The 20,088-nt window shown below is 42.8% G+C and overlaps 1 protein-coding gene and 1 long non-coding RNA gene across 2 annotated transcripts in view; one reads left to right on the forward strand and one right to left on the reverse strand.

Moving 5' to 3' along the window:
- dlec1 (DLEC1 cilia and flagella associated protein) overlaps positions 1 to 16,249 on the reverse strand; it is a 212,489-nt gene extending 196,240 nt beyond the window's left edge. Inside the window, exons 1-3 of the mRNA XM_067252169.1 lie at positions 16,196 to 16,249; positions 15,779 to 15,895; positions 15,352 to 15,492 (exon numbers count right to left, since the gene is read on the reverse strand). Of these exons, the coding sequence (XP_067108270.1) occupies positions 15,352 to 15,492; positions 15,779 to 15,895; positions 16,196 to 16,249 (312 nt within the window). The remainder of the gene's footprint in view (positions 1 to 15,351; positions 15,493 to 15,778; positions 15,896 to 16,195) is intronic.
- A 2,096-nt stretch (positions 16,250 to 18,345) lies between these two features.
- LOC136957354 (uncharacterized) lies at positions 18,346 to 19,412 on the forward strand. Its single transcript, XR_010878290.1, has 4 exons — positions 18,346 to 18,465; positions 18,565 to 18,679; positions 19,000 to 19,101; positions 19,312 to 19,412. It is a non-coding gene; the product is annotated as an uncharacterized lncRNA (long non-coding RNA).
- The last annotated feature ends 676 nt before the right edge of the window (positions 19,413 to 20,088 follow it).

Below are 20,088 nucleotides of genomic sequence, written 5' to 3' on the forward strand. Positions count from 1 at the left end.
AGTAGAGCCATTGAAGCACTCAGCTAACCGGACCCAGTTCCGCTCCTTCGTTTCTAGAGTACTGCTGTCAGTCCTCTTGTCCTAAATTATTACCCCAAACTCCTCCATCAATTCAGTCAGCAACATCTTTTCAAATGTTGAAAAGTTTGACCCTCTTTGACGTGCCATAGCTAGCTAGCTCACTATTTGTAACAGAGTTTATTATAGCCGCTGTAGTGGTAGCCTAGGCTATAAACAGTAACTAACGGTATCAGTAACGGCCACCCCCTCCCTCCACCCTGACAGCAGATGACTTCTCCTCCTTCTTTGAGAAAAAAGTCGCAGACATTAGCAGTCGGTTCCCTAAACCCACCTTTCCTACCCTCTCACCCTCCATGACTGACCCAACTAAATGTCTAAACTCTTTTTCTCCCCTGTCTGAGGCAGAGATCTCTGACCTCATTCTCTCTCATCGCCCCACCTCCTGTCCCCTTGATCCTATACCCTCCCCTCTCTTTCAAACCATCTCCCTCTCCATCATAACTTTTCTTCTCCATGTCCTAAACTCCTCTCTCACCTCTGGCACCTTCCCCTCTGCCTTCAAACAGGCTAGAGTTACCCCTCTACTCAAAAAACCCTCCCTTAACCCTGCCGTTCTCCAGAACTACAGACCGGTATCACTGTTACCCTTCCTTTCAAAAACTATTGAACGTGCTGTATCTAACCAACTGTCTAACTTTCTCTCTCAGAACAACCTGCTTGACCCCAACCAATCGGGCTTCAAGACTGGCCAGTCCACAGAGACTGCCCTCCTTTCAGTCACCACTGCCCTCCAGTCTGCCAGAGCGGCTTCCAGGTCTTCCGTTATCATTCTGCTGGACCTTTCTGCAGCGTTTGATACGGTTAACCACCATATCCTGCTCGCCAGACTTTCTGAGATGGGCATCACTGGCACTGCACTCCAGTGGATCTCATCCTACCTGTTGGGAAGATCCTACCAGGTTTCCTGGGGAGGCAAACTGTCAGGCCCTCGCCAGCTCTCCACTGGTGTCCCACAGGGCTCCGTCCTTGGACCCCTCCTCTTCTCTCTGTACACCACCTCACTTGGACCAATCATCACCTCCCATGGCTTCTCCTACCACTGCTACGCTGACGACACGCAGCTGTACCTGTCGTTCCCCCCGACCGATCCGGGGATCTCAGCTAGGATTGAGGCCTGCCTCACAGACATCTCCGCCTGGATGACCGAGCACCACCTCCAGCTGAACCTCGCCAAAACAGAACTTCTCATCATCCCGGCTAAACCCTCCATCTCCCACGATCTCTCAATCACCCTGGGATCTGCGACGGTGACCCCTTCATCCTCTGCCAGGAACCTTGGGGTTACCATGGACGACGAGCTCTCCCTCACGGCCCACATTGCTGCGGTCTCCCGGTCGTGTAGATTCACCCTTTACAACATCCGGAAGATCAGGAGATACCTGTCTGAGCACTCCACCCAGCTGCTAGTCCAAGCACTCGTCCTCTCCAAGTTGGACTATTGCAACTCGCTGCTCGCTGGTCTCCCAGCATGTGCAACCCGCCCTCTTCAGAGGATTCAGAACGCGGCGGCCCGCCTGGTCTACAATCTACCCAGACGCTCCCATGTTACCCCGCTCCTCATCTCTCTCCACTGGCTACCTATCATGGCCCGTATCAGATTCAAGACCCTGGTATTGACCTTCCGAGCAGTGAACGGGACTGCACCCGTCTACATCAAGTCTCTCCTGCAGCCTTACACCCCCACCCGTCACCTACGGTCTTCTTCAGACAACCGCCTGGTGGTCCCACCGCTCAAGACCGCCCGGTCCCAACACAAGCTCTTCTCCTGTCTGGCCCCCCAGTGGTGGAATCAACTCCCCACCTCCATCAGAGACACTGACTGTCTCTCCACCTTCAAGAAAAGGCTCAAGACGCACTTGTTCCGGGAGTACAACGGTACTTAGGAACGGTTCGCTTGACCCGATGTTAGTTTCCTCAAGGATCACAATGACTCTTGCTTAGAGACTTGTTGCTCTTGTGGTTAGTGGTAACTGATTTACATTTTTGTTCTCGCTGTGATATATTGTTTTATTACTGTTGCTTGCTTTTTTCCACAGGTACACTTGCACTTATAGCTGTTCATGTTGTTTAATTGTAACTTGTTTAACTACATGCTCTTATGGTTCTTCCCTTTGGCACTTACTTTGGTTGTTAACAATGTGTGCTTCATGTTTTGGCTACTTGCGATGTTTTTTGGCTATCTTGTTGTTATGATCAGTGACCTATGCACTTTGTAAAGCTCTCTCTTGGAAGTCGCTTTGGATAAAAGCGTCTGCTAAATGAATAAATGTAAATAAATGTAAACGGCATTTATTCAAAAAGCAGCTAGTTTAGGAAAAAGAGCGCATGCATTCATTTAGGGCTATTTAGTTCCGTAGGCTATTTGTTAAACATACGTTGTGAATTTGTTTACATTTCGTCGGAATCCATCATGGCGGACATTGAACATAAACTAATCCTGTTTTAACCCTTGTTTAAACTAGTTTAACTAATCCAGGGTTAAAATTAAGATGTACAACACATCTCTGATGAATTATAAACCAGTTTAAACATAGATTTACTAACCCTAGATTAACTCTAAACCAGGATTAATTTAATCCATGTTGGTGCAACCCAGCCAGAGAGTCAGTTCCATGTCTACATTGAGTACCCAGTAGGGCTGAATGATTTTGGAAAATAACATAATCGCGATTAATTTGCAATTGCGATTTAATATGCGATTATTATATGATGTAGGCCTATTATTAATATGGATATATAGGCTACTAGCCTACTGATCTCCAGTCAGCAACATAACACACAAAGTTCAGAAAAACTAAGGAGAACCTACCGCCTGTAGCCTACCTCATAGAAAATATTTTGGTAAATCAAAGCTAAACTAGAAACGTATACGCTTTAGTTGCAGTTTCTTAACTAAAACTAGCTATCTAACTACCGTTTCGGAAAAATAACTTGCGCTGTGGAGACAGTCGGAAATATTTAGAACTCACGCATCTAAAGGTTAAATCTTAGAAGAAAAAGAAAGACTGTCTGAACATTTCTGATCCAGTCAGTAGCCTAACAGAAACACTATGGCACGGTCAGCCATAGAGATCCTACTGTATGTGTATCACCGAGGGGCATCATATCTTTCGTGATGAACGCTGTTACTGCTTGAGTAATTTAGTAGTACATTATTATGGAGTTAGGCTTTGAAACATTTCGATCAGTGATCCTGTCGGGTGTTATTTGGTAGGGATGCTCCGATCTGATGGGTTAGGGTTATATTCCCATTATCGGTTCTGATCGGCGTTCTCAAAACGGCCGATCAAACATGTCCGATCAGATGACATAAAATCTGCGAGAACTACTATCAGAGACGTTTCAATAAAACGTTAGATAGGCATTACAGGCCGCCAATGGTAAGAAATGATTCTTTAACCTTTAGCTGCGTGAGTTATAAATATTTCCGACGCTTCCACCAGAGTTTGTTTTCCAAAACGGAAGCTAGCTAGCTTTAGTTAGCTTCCGTTACCTAGCAACCTAGGATAATACTCGTAGCAATGCTACTACCTGCTAGTGTTACTTGTTAGCCTCTAATTGTACATTTTGAAGCCATACTATAGCGTTTGTCATAGTTTTTGCCTATTGGAAAATAGTCGGTTGGAATTTTCAGAATCGCACATGTGCGACGTTACTCTGTGAGACCCGCATTCGAACGAAAACAGTCACGGACAGCCACTGCTTTTTGGAAGGCCAATAAAGACCTCTTTCCTGCTCTCGCACAAGCAGCACGAGTCTTCCTCTCCGCACCTTGTACAAGTGTAGATAGCGAGCGACTTTTCAGCACAGCAGGACATATTTTAGATGAGAAGAGGAACAGGTTGACTCCTAAAAATGCTGATATGCTTATATTGATCAAGGCAAATCTTTTAGTGATGCTGCTTAATCAGAAGTAAGGTTTGAATACTCTAGTATGCCCCCTCTCCGAGTGAGTGAGTGAGTGAGTGCGTGCGTGAAGTGAGAGAGTGAGTAAAGGATGTGAGAGTGAGTGAGTGAGACACTATACAGATAAATATACATGTTTTTTTGTTTAATTGCTGACTTCCTGTGCACCTTTTATCTTTATTCTGTCTGTTATCTCCTCCTAAATGCAGACAAATTGACTTGAAACTGACTGACTTGAAACATATTGGATATTTGGCTATAGCCTGTTTATTTTGCAATTAAGTTTGTATTATTTTTCCACAGGAAAGCTACTGTATAAGCTCCAAGTTCTCTTGAGAGCCTCTAGAGAGTGAAATGTTGCACATGTGATTCTATTGTTGGGATTTTTATTTAAAGATTTTTATTTTTATTATTATTTTAATATTTATTATTATTTACACATTTTATAGTAAGCGAGAGAGCTTCTACACTGGAATGTTGCATGTTCCCTGCAATAGAACGGATGGTTGTCAATTCATGATACTCTCTCGTCTCGTAATTTAAATACTTAAAATACAATACCAATGTTGTTAAGAATAATTAATTTAATAAATAATGCTACACAATAAATAGAATGCTTCAATCGACACTGTGATCGGTGATCGGTATTATCGGATCGGCAGATACTGATTTCAGTGATTGGCACCAAAAAACCTGATCGGAGCATCTCTATTATTTGGCTTATTTGACACACTGGTGTTCAGCATTTTAGCTATGCATCGTACATGGCTTTGTGTTTTTTTTAGGGCCGAATTAGGTTGGTAGTGTTGCCCCGTGAGGTAGCAATGTTAACCTGGCAGGTTTTGCACAATACTTGAGACTGCGCAGCATCTTTTTTAAAGGCAAAATTGGCAAAGTGTCTGTAGTGTCAGGTTCTGTCGAGCCTGAGGCCATCGTACAGGTTATGGTAAAGTGTAATGTGCAAAGTTGATCCTTTGTCTGCAAACTGCGTTACTCTCGCGTGTCACATGACCAAAGTAAAATCGCAGCCTTTGCGATTACAAAATCTTGTTTTGTCACATTGCGATATTATCGCAAATGCAATTAATCGTTCTGCCCTAGTACCCAGCATCAACACTTTCTGGAGAGAATGCAGCAGCAGCAAAATCAATGGCTGGCAACACAACTGAGAGCCATAACAGAGAATAAACAATGATTTCGGCAGTTGTGGAGGCAAATTCTCAGTCCACAGAGCGGATCGTCAGCCTTCTACTAGACGGCCTGCGAAACACCATGCCCCAACCCATGTTTCCTCCCTACCAATTTCAAGGATTTCATCAATCATATCCCCCTACACAACAAGTCTTTTCCGATTATGATTTAGAGCAATCAACCACTTAAAATAGGGGCAGAGAATACAAAAACTTGTAAACGTAATTGTTTTAGTGTTATAAATAATAATTTTTTTGTTGTTTTTTTAAACCTTTTTTTATTGAGAAATATATGCTAGATTATAAAGAGAGACACATCAGTACATATACAACTGAGACAGTTAGACTGTTGCTGAATTCTAAGGTTATGATGTATATTTGTTAATGTTTTGTTAAAGATCCTGTAAAGTGTAATTGAAAACGAGTTTTAAGTTCATCACACCACAGAAGAATTGAATAAGTGTTGTTAACTACCCATCCAAATTCGAATGAAAAAACCAGACAAGTATGTTAAATTAGGCTTTGAAATCGTGAGAAAATCAGCAGTCTTCTCTGCTTGAGACTGGGGGGGCGTGTCGCCTGAAGGAGCTGAAGCTCCGCCCCCTCGCTGGAAGGCGCCGCCTGTCTCAAGTACCTACGATGCAGATAATTTATTTGTTCAATGAGTGAAACATACAGATCAGGGCTCGACAATAACGATGGCCCGGGGCCAGTAAAAAGTAACGTCGGGACAGTTAAACTAGCAACTCACTGGCCCGATCGGGCCACTGCAAATTATTGATTGAAAAAAAAATTTGCATTGTAAAAGTTAACATCCTTCATATGTTTTGCTATCTGCTAAATGAATAAATAACTTTGCAGCTCGTGGGGCGCACAGTTGGCAAATCAAGACTTGAGTAGTGAGTGACGACTGGTTGTCAAATTGTAATTCTCTAATCTTTATAAATTTTTTAACAACTGGCGCAAGACTGGCGCGAGACAATAAAGTGAAGATGGCAGCAAAGTAGAGCTACGAGCTCAAACAGAAGCAACCTTTTTTATGGAACGAAGATGCACTGTGTCGTCTGTCGTATGTTCCCGTCTAAAGCAGACAAAAGTGGATATTTTTACAGAGGCACCGACAATTTTAGAAAACAATACCTGACCAGCCATGCTAGCAGACAGCACATGGTTTGCGTGACATTTAAGCGGATGGTTGACAATCCATCTTCGAGGCCGTTGACCATGCTGGTCAGGAATTTAAATGTAGATGCTAAAGAATATATTGTGCTTATTAAAGTTATGAACTTAGAAGTGTGCTCAGGCTTAAACATTGGGTCTCACACTGAGTGTGGGAAGCAGGCTGTTCTTTGTGTCTCTATCTTTTCAGTTTCAGAAACAACCTTGAATCTGGGTGGAGATGGCACCCGAGCAGGTGGGACGCGGAGGCAAGAACAACTCCCTGATGCACAAGAGAACAAGCTCAACCCTCTTTTCATCTTTCTGTTTTAATTGCACTGTATATTATATGCTGGGCAGGGAAAGATAGCCAGTTGGACTTCGTGAACCAACCCAAACTCTGCTGCGGGTAGGGAAACATAGACAAACCCAGAGCTCTGTACTTGTTGATTTCCAACTGCTGCATTAAAGCTGATATTATCGGACCTCTGCGACTCCAGACCACTCTTTCTAGAACACATATTTGTGTCATAGAATACTATCATTACATATTGGAATAGACACAAAGAATTAGAATCCTTCAACTGGTGACCCCGACGCTGAAAAGAGGGAGTCCAGAGGGTTCCGGCCCGACCGACGGATCGGGGGAGAGACCCATACACCGGTGCGAGGAGACAGACGTAATCGTCAGAGGCCTCAACATAAAAAAAGGTAAGCAGACAACTGTTAATTCAAAGTACTGCTATTCGGAACTGAGAACCAAATTTAGACGATTACTATGTTTCATCGTACCTAGTCAAACCAACAGTGGTGGGAAATCAACCGTTTTATTGTTTTGTCCTTGTCCAAGGGGAGGTTAGAGTCCTCTCCAGGGGTTAGAGTCCCTAAACTCGTTGTCTTGTCCAAGGGGAGGTTAGAGTCCTCTCCAGGGGTTAGAGTCCCTAAATTCGTTGTCCTTGTCCAAGGGGAGGTTAGAGTCCTCTCCAGGGGTTAGAGTCCCTAAACTCGTTGTCTTGTCCAAGGGGAGGTTAGAGTCCTCTCCAGGGGTTAGAGTCCCTAAATTCGTTGTCTTGTCCAAGGGGAGGTTAGAGTCCTCTCCAGGGGTTAGAGTCCCTAAATTCGTTGTCTTGTCCAAGGGGAGGTTAGAGTCCTCTCCAGGGGTTACATTTACATTTATTCATTTAGCAGACGCTTTTATCCAAAGCGACTTCCAAGAGAGAGCTTTACAAAGTGCATAGGTCACTGATCATAACCACAAGATAGCCAAAAAACATCACGAGTAGCCAAAAACATGAAGCACACATTGTGAACAACCAAAGTAAGTGCCAAAGGGAAGAACCATAAGAGCATGTAGTTAAACAAGTTACAATTAAACAACATGAACCGCTATAAGTGCAAGTGTACCTGTGGAAAAAAAGCAAGCAACAGTAATAAAACAATATATCACAGCGAGAACAACATTTTAAATCAGTTACCACTAACCACAAGAGCAACAAGTCTCTAAGCAAGAGTCATTGTGATCCTTGAGGAAACTAACATTGGGTCAAGCGAACCGTTCCTAAGTACCGTTGTACTCCCGGAACAAGTGCGTCTTGAGCCTTTTCTTGAAGGTGGAGAGACAGTCAGTGTCTCTGATGGAGGTGGGGAGTTGATTCCACCACTGGGGGGCCAGACAGGAGAAGAGCTTGTGTTGGGCCCGGGCGGTCTTGAGCGGTGGGACCACCAGGCGGTTGTCTGAAGAAGACCGTAGGTGGCGGGTGGGGGTGTAAGGCTGCAGGAGAGACTTGATGTAGACGGGTGCAGTCCCGTTCACTGCTCGGAAGGTCAATACCAGGGTCTTGAATCTGATACGGGCCATGATAGGTAGCCAGTGGAGAGAGATGAGGAGCGGGGTAACATGGGAGCGTCTGGGTAGATTGTAGACCAGGCGGGCCGCCGCGTTCTGAATCCTCTGAAGAGGGCGGTTTGCACATGCTGGGAGACCAGCGAGCAGAGAGTTGCAATAGTCCAACTTGGAGAGGACGAGTGCTTGGACTAGCAGCTGGGTGGAGTGCTCAGACAGGTATCTCCTGATCTTCCGGATGTTGTAGAGGGTGAATCTACACGACCGGGAGACCGCAGCAATGTGGGCCGTGAGGGAGAGCTCGTCGTCCATGGTAACCCCAAGGTTCCTGGCAGAGGATGAAGGGGTCACCGTCGCAGATCCCAGGGTGATTGAGAGATCGTGGGAGATGGAGGGTTTAGCCGGGATGATGAGAAGTTCTGTTTTGGCGAGGTTCAGCTGGAGGTGGTGCTCGGTCATCCAGGCGGAGATGTCTGTGAGGCAGGCCTCAATCCTAGCTGAGATCCCCGGATCGGTCGGGGGGAACGACAGGTACAGCTGCGTGTCGTCAGCGTAGCAGTGGTAGGAGAAGCCATGGGAGGTGATGATTGGTCCAAGTGAGGTGGTGTACAGAGAGAAGAGGAGGGGTCCAAGGACGGAGCCCTGTGGGACACCAGTGGAGAGCTGGCGAGGGCCCGACAGTTTGCCTCCCCAGGAAACCTGGTAGGATCTTCCCGACAGGTAGGATGAGAGTCCCTAAACTCGTTGTCTTGTCCAAGGGGAGGTTAGAGTCCTCTCCAGGGGTTAGAGTCCCTAAATTCGTTGTCTTGTCCAAGGGGAGATTAGAGTCCTCTCCAGGAGTTAGAGTCCCTAAATTTGTTGTCTTGTCCAAGGGGAGGTTAGAGTCCTCTCCAGGGGTTAGAGTCCCTAAATTTGTTGTCTTGTCCAAGGGGAGGTTAGAGTCCTCTCCAGGGGTTACAGTCCCTAAACTCGTTGTCCTTGTCCAAGGGGAGGTTAGAGTCCTCTCCAGGGGTTAGAGTCCCTAAATTCGTTGTCCTTGTCCAAGGGGCGGTTAGAGTCCTCTCCAGGGGTTAGAGTCCCTAAACTCGTTGTCCTTGTCCAAGGGGAGGTTAGAGTCCTCTCCAGGGGTTAGAGTCCCTAAACTCGTTGTCCTTGTCCAAGGGGAGGTTAGAGTCCTCTCCAGGGGTTAGAGTCCCTAAACTCGTTGTCCTTGTCCAAGGGGAGGTTAGAGTCCTCTCCAGGGGTTAGAGTCCCTAAACTCGTTGTCTTGTCCAAGGGGAGGTTAGAGTCCTCTCCAGGGGTTAGAGTCCCTAAACTCGTTGTCTTTGTCCAAGGGGAGGTTAGAGTCCTCTCCAGGGGTTAGAGTCCCTAAACTCTTTGTCTTTGACCAAGGGGAGGTTAGAGTCCTCTCCAGGGGTTAGAGTCCCTAAACTCGTTGTCTTTGTCCAAGGGGAGGTTAGAGTCCTCTCCAGGGGTTAGAGTCCCTAAATTCGTTGTCTTGTCCAAGGGGAGGTTATAGTCCTCTCCAGGGGTTAGAGTCCCTAAATTCGTTGTCCTTGTCCAAGGGGAGGTTAGAGTCCTCTCCAGGGGTTAGAGTCCCTAAACTCGTTGTCCTTGTCCAAGGGGAGGTTAGAGTCCTCTCCAGGGGTTAGAGTCCCTGAACTCGTTGTCTTTGTCCAAGGGGAGGTTAGAGTCCTCTCCAAGGGTTAGAGTCCCTGAACTCGTTGTCTTTGTCCAGAGGGAGGTTAGAGTCCTCTCCAAGGGTTAGAATCCCTGAACATTGTCTATTTGTGTGGAGTCAGATTGAGTTTAATAAAAATAGAGAGGAGTGTGGTGTGTTTTTTCCTTTGACCAAGAAGTTAAAGAAATCCCGAGGAGAGTTGGAGAAAGGTGGGGGCTAAAAGAGTCAGTTACGTTGAGATCTTACAAAGGTTATCCCAGAGGGTATACCCCTGGTTTATAAATAGGTTCTAATACAATTGGAAGAGTTATACTAGAGCAAAATTAAGTGAATAGACGGTAAACGCTAAACAGCTGTGTTGGTCAAAGAATGGTTTGAGGAAATGTATGTGAAAATTTATGAGGAAGCAATTGGAAAGTTACATAAAGGATTGGTTTAGAGAGGATCATGGAAGGTTATGAAATAAAACAAGAACGTTTTGTGGATGTGAAGAGATGATTGGTTTAAACACTGATGTTTTGAAGAGGAAACTATGAATATACTTTGAAGGTATATGGGATAACATTTTAAGTCAAAATAGTAAAATCTAGGGTTTTTAAGAGTTTTGATAAAGGTATTAGATGTAATTTGGTTAAAAATGAGAAAGAGAAAATAACTCAATGTACTTTTATTTGGAGTTTAATTATAATTTGGTTTTAAGTTTTATTTGAGAGTTTTATCAGAGCCTGGCATACTGTTTGGGATAAACAGTTAGGCTGTGATAATGTTGTATTATGAAGAGGGTTATTATAACATTCAGTTCTGAAATAATTTGGGAAGACTCATCAAGTCTGATAAATTGTGGTTATGATGGTTTGAGCTAATTGGCTCGTTTTGAACTGCAGCAAAAGGAGTTATGAAGTTCTACCTATCTGACCTTTATAGAAAATATAGTTGGGAAAAATGTTTGGTTAATAGCTACATTAAGAACATGATTTGGTTTATATTTCATTTAAGAAGCATACGGATTCTGGTTTGGCATAATGAAAATTGCTTTGATCATATCTTTGATAAAAAGAGCTGTGATTTGGTAAAATAGAGAATCTAAAACAATATTGGTCTTAAACTTAACTGTTTTAAAAGACAGAAAAGGTTTTTTGGAGTGAAAGAAATTAGACTAACAGTTGATTTTCTAAAGAAGGGAACAAAGAAACAGATTGTCATTTCTAGGCATGACTAATAGGAGTTGACTATCAAATGATGATGTATGTTCTTATTAGATGCTGTTACATGTGTTTGCTCAACAATAAGAAAACTGAAGGGTCAATACAGCCTGGTAATTATAGATACAGTATGTTTACTATGTGAATTGAAGTCTTTCCCAGTCCTATACCAGATGCATAACACCATTTGAATTGATTTATTGGAGATCATATGTAATACCACAACTTAAACCTTTCACATAGCATGATGAAGAGGCGAATCAAATGGTTAACCAATTTTATAAAAAATGCTAACTAGAAAAGATATGTCTTCTGCTAAATTCTGTTCCAGGTGAAGCAGTAAACCAAAGAGTAGAGGAGTCAAACGAGGAGATTGGGTATTGATTAAAGTTATCAATGAAAGGAGGGATCTTATGAAAACTTTAAAATATCCTGTCTAATTTCTGGTTTTTCTATTTGTTTCGAATTTATTTTATTTTATTACAATTCTAAAAGCTTGGCTGAAGTTGTATGTATGTGGTGAAGGGGGCCTGTGAGCATGTCCAGGTCTGCCGTGGATACATGGATGTCGAATGTCCACTCTGGAGTGACGGTGGGTTTTCCCCTATAACATCATTAGGGTTTTCCCACTGTGTCCAGTGTGTCCTCACCACTTGGCCATAACGCTGCATAGTCTCATCATTATTGTTGATTTGTATGCCAACATTGTGTAATCAGTAATGGGATATTTTTTAATTTGTGTTTGTTGTCACACCCTAAAAGGGTGTGAAAGGAGGGATTTATTTGAACTTTAAAAATATCCACTTTAAATCCTTAAATGGGTTCTTGATTTCAATATCTGTGTTTAATCATTGGTGTTCGACTGTTCGCATCTCATTTGACTCAGTTACTGCTTGATCATGGATCATGGGAGATAAGGTGATGCTGGGACTGTAACTCTTTTCTGCTTCAGGACGAGTCAGACCGGCGGGTCTGACTACCTAACCCCTGTTCTAAGGCCCCATTCCCCTGGAGACCCTTTCCCCCCCCCATTCTCACTGGATGATCTACCCCTTCCCCTTGGAGACCCTGCCCCTATGCCCCATCAGACCTAGGAGTGGTCTGCCCCCCCCCCTTCCCCTTGAAGACCCTGCCCCACCTGCCCCAATACATCATCCGATGTTCGGAGAAGCCTGTTGTACATTTATGGACAGGACCATTCAAGGTCATCGAGAGAACCTTGCACGCCCTAAGGGTGCTGGGGAAAGGAAGTACGTGGTACCACTGGAGCATGTGTTGTGCTGCTCCAGAATCCAGTTGTACGTTGCAGGAGTTGGTGGAGAAGGGCCAGTGAACCTTTTGCTATTGCTACGAATGTGAGAGTCCGGAAAAGAGGGTTACGACTAGGCCAAGAGTGATACTGCTTGACCACACTAGAATTGTACTGGACTAAGAAAGTTTCTGCTATTTTACTTAAGAGTGTGCTAAATCAATATCAACATGACTGTTGCTGTATCCCATGTATCAGGTCCCTGTGTAACTGGATCATTGTCTTGGCTGTGGAGAACCCAAAGACGGGGTTCCAAATGCCGTTGCTGGGGCTGGCTGACCAGGACGAGGAGGCGGTGGTTGGTCCGGGCTATGTTGATTGATCTCTGGTGTTTTCAGAGATCAAAAGAGGGATTAAAGAATATATTGTGCTTATTAAAGTTATGAACTTAGAAGTGTGCTCAGGCTTAAACATTGGGTCTCACACTGAGTGTGGGAAGCAGGCTGTTCTTTGTGTCTCTATCTTTTCAGTTTCAGAAACAACCTTGAATCTGGGTGGAGATGGCACCCGAGCAGGTGGGACGCGGAGGCAAGAACAACTCCCTGATGCACGAGTGAACAAGCTCAACCCTCTTTTCATCTTTCTGTTTTAATTGCACTGTATATTATATGCTGGGCAGGGAAAGATAGCCAGTTGGACTTCGTGAACCAACCCAAACTCTGTTGCGGGTAGGGAAACGTAGACAACCCCAGAGCTCTGTACTTGTTGATTTCCAACTGCTGCATTAAAGCTGATATTATCGGACCTCTGCGACTCCAGACCACTCTTTCTAGAACACATATTTGTGTCATAGAATACCATCATTACATATTGGAATAGACACAAAGAATTAGAATCCTTCAATGCCCATCGTGTTATTGCACGACTTAGAACAACGGCATTGCACTTAATTAAGACGGGCCAGCCGTTCGTCTCGTTCCCCCAGGCTATTGAACTGCAGCAGAAGAATGGTGTCGACTTGGGTACTTAGTATCATACTGATGAAATGCTATGGAAGCTTTTATATATTAGCATTGAGGGACCAGAGGTTTCAGTTTCAGCCAGACAGAGTTGTGCAGAGATGGCTGTCAGCAGGGAAGAGAGCACGTTATGTTTGAGGTTAAAAGTCAATTGTTTTGCTGACTATTACTTTTACATTTTTTATCACTAGAAATGTGATTTCATTTTTGTTCTTTTTATATCCAGGATGTGTTTAATAAATGGTTAAACAGGTTAACAGAATAACACAACCAAAAGTCTTTGGTTTTGTTATAACAATGATAAATTACAACTTTTGGATGGGGGGCCAGTAAAAACTGTCTTGGGGCCAGTAAGTTTCAAATTGGGCCAGTGCCAAAAAAAAATTAATGTTGGGCCCTGCAGATGCATATAAATGAAGCTTGTTCCCCTGAGCTGTAACACAGAAGTAAAAATGGACACCAGAGACAGCAGACAGTGAGCTCTCCAACTAGGCTACTTCTAGCACATAGCTACCATTTCACCAAAATACCATCATTCTACACCGAGTAATATCAAGTTAGCAGTTTGCACTAACTCATAGCAGAGATACCTCTGGAAAGGTTATCTAGTATAATTATATCAAGCACACAGAACTGATGATTGATACAGTGATAAACTGCTGGTGATGAACCCCGTCCGTCTCTGGTCCATGTTAAAACTATCCGCCGTGAAACGGTCACTGCAGAGGCGGCTGTTGGAGTTAATGCGAAGCTTTCCATCAGCGTGACTCTTTACAAAATCAATCCACCTATTTTTCCTTTCCTCATCACTATGGAAATAAAATAGCATTGCAGCGCAGCTGAAGTTCTTGCATCCAGGTAAAATGCAGTTGCGGGTGGAGGGAGACATCCTAAAGCTAGCTTCGGCTTCTGTTCGGCTTGACGTAGCGTCCATTATCTGGGTCGTAGGTACTTGAGAGAGGCTGCGCTTTCCAGCGAGGGGCCGAGCTTCAGCTCCTTCAGGCGACACGCCACCCAGTCTCAAGCAGAGAAGACTGCTGATTTTCTTACGATTTCAAAGCCTAATTTAACATACTTGTCGGAGTTTTTTTTTTCATTTGAATTTGTATGGGTAAATAACAAATTTTTCTGTGGTGTAGTGAACTTAAAACTTGTTTTCAATTCCACTTTACAGGGTATTTAATAAAAAGAATCATGTAGACGCGTTTATTGAGTAATCGCATAACTAATTACACATGTAAACGGATTAATCGTATTTTTGGCAAACCGACAATTACTAGTAACCAGGTTTCTCATGTTCATGTAAACGCACTCATGGTGACGTTTCACATTACCACTATTGACAAGGCGGGCAACCGCAGATTAAACACATCGGTTTTGTGCTCCCCACCGGCAGCACAAATGCATACTTGTCTGAAATTAGTTTTTCGCTTTTTGTCAGGTTACAAGCACGCCATATCTTTCGATAAGGAAGAAACAGGTACCGTTAGCAAATCGATTAGCCTGCGTTGTTGCGAAGGACACACTCAACCTGCGTGACCCACAGGTTACGGCCAACGTTGAGTGAGTTGTCATGGTGATTACAGTATTACAGCTCCTGATTGGACCTTTGGACTGGACGCGGAAGATAGAAACAGAGAATATGTCTAATATTCTTAAAACAGGCTCTGATAGAAACCACAAATCTAGTAGGAACAAAAAGATGAGCCGGTTAAAATGGAAACGTTCCATCAAAATGAATTAATTCCATATTAATATATCGGATATAGGTCCGGGCTCGGATAGGGAACCGCCTGGGTCCGGACCCGGACAGCGGTCCGCCAGTTAGTAACCCTCTCCCGGAATGGGAGAGACAGGCACTAGTGTAGGCCAAAGGCTGTGCAACCAAAATATTATGTCTATGGTTTAAACACCTTTTTCAGTTACGTTTATGATTTGACAAAGGTGCCCATAGACTGTACTAACTGTACAAGGTTACAGGTAATTTAGCAAAAGTTTATCATTTGAATATCCGTACTGTACCTGTTGAAGATCTTCCACATATTTGTCATGGTGTGTGTTGCCTCCCCTTCTTGTCTTGGTGAGATTGGCAACTGTGTCTTTCCCAATAATCTCCGTAATGTAAACATCCTCAAATATGCTTGCTAATAGATGAGAAATGTCCTTTTGGGACAACACAGAAGGAAAGGTTTTAGCTACTAGTAAGCAATTTGACAGAATCCACTTCCCTTGTGTCACTTTTCAAATCAACCTTGGGACAGTTTGCTCGTATAAAGTAGAGCTACTGTACTAACAACTAGTAGGCTAGTCTAGTTTCTTTATAAAAAATAAAATAAAAAATAACACTTGCCTACAGTACAGCATGCTACATTGGTGAGATGTAGCAAGTGAAATGACTGTCTTTAATCTAACAGGAAGATGACAATGTCGATAAGTTTTACTTTCTGACCTGTGTTTTTTCTGATGCAGGTCTATGGCGGTTCATAGACGGATCAAACCCAAGTGCTTCTAGGGACTCCAGTATGACGGTTGCAGACGGGTCTTTGTATGCCCAAAATGTCGACGTCTAGAACGTTACTTGAGTCTGCATTTGAATACCTCTAAATAGAGTTTGTAAATTCACAAATACAGCTCGCTACCTAATGTCGTACTAGCGTGAAAATAAAGCACCACTGTTCAGGCAAGCCTTCCAGATGGAAAAACGCTTTAGTCAGCCATAGTTGTGTATTTGTTGTAACCATGGATACGCTCTGTTTTTTTTCAATGCCCGTTCACGTCATTACATTTTTTCTTCCTCAGGCAAATCAGTTAGGAACAGGTTTGTTTTTGATGATGGCCCAGACCCAAGCCCCCACCAAGCCCCCACCCCTCGCCCCTCGGCTTGAAGCAACGGCCCCGGTGGATGTAGGTGGTATTGCATTTCTTGTTAGACTTAGTCTTCTGGTCGTTTTAATTCTATTAACTCCAGTCAACATTTACAAAACTATCTCCCCCAATAATTTTTGTTCGATTCTTGAACCTGGCTCATACTACTAGCTTTTTCATAAAATAATTTTTCCTTATTTTTGCTAAATTTGAAACCAATCCGAAATGGGTAAACTAGCACCCCATTTATTTGTTTACGTCAATAAAAGTTGCCTGCAAATGTGCTTGCGGATACTAACAGGGCACAAGCACAAAAGTTCACATTGGCCGATAGCCGATTTACCTGGAGCTGAATGAGCTATATTGAATGAGCACAGGGAGAAATGGCTTGAGTTGCCTGCCCTGTTGTAGCAAGTTTAGCAAATGGTTGTCACACATACATGAAATGCTGTTAATATAGTTTATTTCCGTTATTTTAAAACAGATTTGATTTTTTTTTGACAGGGAGTCAGGTGGCTGAGCGGTGAGGGAGTCGGACTAGTAATCCGAAGGTTGCCAGTTCGATTCCCGGTCATGCCAACTGACGTTGTGTCCTTGGGCAAGGCACTTCACCCTACTTGCCTCGGGGGAATGTCCCTGTACTTACTGTAAGTCGCTCTGGATAAGAGCGTCTGCTAAATGACTAAATGTAAATGTGATGTCTTTCAGTCTTTCTGTGACATCAAGATGGCTGCACCAGGGATGTCACTTAAGGCATATGTCCAAATGCTTGACAAGAGAACAGTGCACTTTGGAAGAGTACGTATAAATGTGTTTTGCAACATCAGTTTTAATGGTGACTCTAACATATACAAATATATTTTGATTAAAATCTTTAATATCTTTGCTGTGTTTTCCTTAAACCTACAAGACTGGCAAAATATCAGCTGATACCTTCAGCAAAAGCTTCTCGGAGTGGGTTGCTGTTAGGTTTCAGGTGGAGAAGATATGTCAGGAGACATTTTTCAGCTGCCCTGCCTGCACTCCAGAAATGCTTGCCGTCTCCGTTGATGGAAACCGCAAGCTTTATCGCTTTAAATCAAATGCAAGGTACTCTACATTACGTATGACATGTACTGTATGGATTAATATAACCCTAACATAGTCCTGATGAACAGTTTATCAAATATGAATATGTAAAACATTTCTTTGAAAACCACTGTATTGTGTCAGCACTTCACAGCAAAGCAACTTTGAAGACATCTTCATTTTAAAAGATGAGGAGGTTGCTTACTTTGTAAGCCACGTCCACAGACGGACAAGTCATGTACGTAGAATTATTTTTGTATCATTGCTGGCATGTCACTATTTTAGTGTAATTATAAAGAATTTTTGCAGTCATAAATCAAAGTTATTTATTGTTCTGTAAACAGAACACAGTCTAGACCTGTCACTATTAGTAGATGTTGCCAGTAACAACCCTGATACGGTTTGATCATTCATACTGGATGTCATTTATGTTTTAATTTGAATGTATAGGTGTCAGGAAAAGGGGCTTGTGGATCTTCAGCTTGGACAGCAGCTAAGGAGTTATCCAGGAAGTCCACCAGCAAACTGGATGAGGAAGGGCTTGAAATAGCTGTTTGTCGCCATTGAGTCCTCCTCAGTGCTCTAAACATGTATCGAGGAGAGATTTTTGCGTACCCACTTTTCCTCCAGAAGACGTTAGCAGCAAGTACCCCAGGAAACATCACATTCCTTTGCTCAGATGTAGCCTGCAAATATTTTCCTTATCTGGCCAAGGTGGCTCAGCAGTGCCCTGAGATGAGGGATCTCTTGTCCATGCGTCCTTTCCTTTCGGTCATGCATGCAAAGGCACACACTGGGAAATGCGAGGTATATGGTAGCTTTAATTACAAATTTAGTGTTAGTTTGAGACCTTTTTCTGGTAAGATGGAGTGAATTTAGCAGTAACTATGTGTTCACTTCTTTACAGATTAAATGGGGAGGCGCTTTTCAGGAAGGTGCAGGCTCAACAATTGGAGAAGAGGTTGAGCAAGTGAACAGTTTCCTGTCCAGAGCAGCCATCACAACCAAGTACATGTCTAAAGCAGGTATGTGTGTATGTGTGTGTGTGTGTGTGTTCCATCCAATCTCATGTTAAATAATAACTATTTTTACACACTGGCCTTGAATTTAGGTCGAACAGATATGCTGACCCTCCTGGCTTGGGGGTGGAATAAAAGGAAAGTGGAGAACATGGGCCGCACTTTGAGCCAGAGATACCTTAAGGTTAATTTGAACCTTGATATTGATATCATAATGAGAAAAACACTAGTAATGTAAAGACATACAAAGGCAAGGGATTGACTTTATTAATGTAATTATTAGACTGTAAGGATGCTTAAGGAACAAGTGGAGAGCCTGGATGCTACCAAAGATGAGCTGGGCGTAGATGACAGCACAATGCAGTCATGGGTGTGTGATGTGCAGCAATGGGCTGAAGGTGAGTTGTCTTAATGAAAGGCTATATGGCTTACTTTATAGGTTGATGTTGAATTATGTTAAATATGAATTATGTTATATAGCACACACAGTACAGCTGTGTGCATTTCATCAAGGTCCCTGGAAAGGGTCATGGAGTTACATGGCCCCACCAACTTAAGGGTACATACAGAAATACACACCCTAATATTTATGTGATTGTGAATATTATTGTCCTTTTGAAAGGGTCAGTGTACACATCCCTAGATAAGAACTGCTTAAAACAAACAGGTTGCTGAATTGAGTGATTTTAGTTTTATGTATACTGTGACTCTCATTTAGAAACTCATCAGAGTGATGGCAGCCTTGGGGCATTACAGGCACAAATAGAGGAGCTTGCTGTGATCATCAAAGTGCAAAGCCAAAATCTCTACAGACAAACTGGTACGTCAGTTTCGTTGAAATATGCACTTTCACACTTTAACATTAAGAAAACGTATTTGGTATGTAACATTTCAGCAAACAGAATTAAATCTTATCCAGATTAATTTAAGCAGGATGTGATGCTTATTATTGCAACCCAATTAAACACTGCAAAAAGTGTCACAATAGGAATTCTAGTCTAAATGTATACAGTACATAGTGAGTTTTTAGATAGCAACAAGAGACGCCACAAAATTCGAAAAGTCATTTTGGATGAGAAGAAACGCTTGTCAACTGCCGTTGATGACTACAACAAGCTGGCTGAACCACCTTTACAGATTGTGTCACTTGTGTCACTTGATGCCATAGTTTAATAGTTTTCTATTATTTATTTTTTTAGAATTGCATGTTAATAATAATATGAAATGTAATCATTTTTACAGCTTCTTTTGCTGACATGTCTGAGGATGCACAGAAGGGACTACGGTGTCTGGTGCTTAAAAAGCAAACAGAGCTGAAAGCACAAATGCTGAAAGTGAAGGACTACTACAGCAGAATCCTCAGCCACCAACCGCTCCTGGACATAGACTCGGAGGAGGAGATGCCAGAAGAAAATGATGCAGCTGACAGTGATTTCAGCACTTCTGACGAGGACTAAGTGTGTCTAGTTATGTTGCCAGTTTCACCTGTAGGTCACACCTATGCTCTTCTTGATTAGTTGTGTATCTGATTTGATTTTTTTTTTTTTTTTTTTTCAATGTTAAGACTGTCTGCTTCATAATTTGACCTTTGACATATGCAATATTTTCATATGCAATGTTTAACTTTGTGTAATTTTGTACATAATATGAGCTCATCTTAATGTTGAAACCTGTATCAAAAATATGACTAAAACATCTTTCTATCACTTAAGAATTATTGCTACGGTGGAACCTTTTCTCTCTCTGGCTGACATATATTTTCAGATTATTTTAATAGTTAATAAATCACTCAATAGTCATGCACTTA

The sequence above is a fragment of the Osmerus mordax genome, chromosome 15 (assembly GCF_038355195.1).
Source record: "Osmerus mordax isolate fOsmMor3 chromosome 15, fOsmMor3.pri, whole genome shotgun sequence".
NCBI classification, from domain to species: domain Eukaryota; kingdom Metazoa; phylum Chordata; class Actinopteri; order Osmeriformes; family Osmeridae; genus Osmerus; species Osmerus mordax.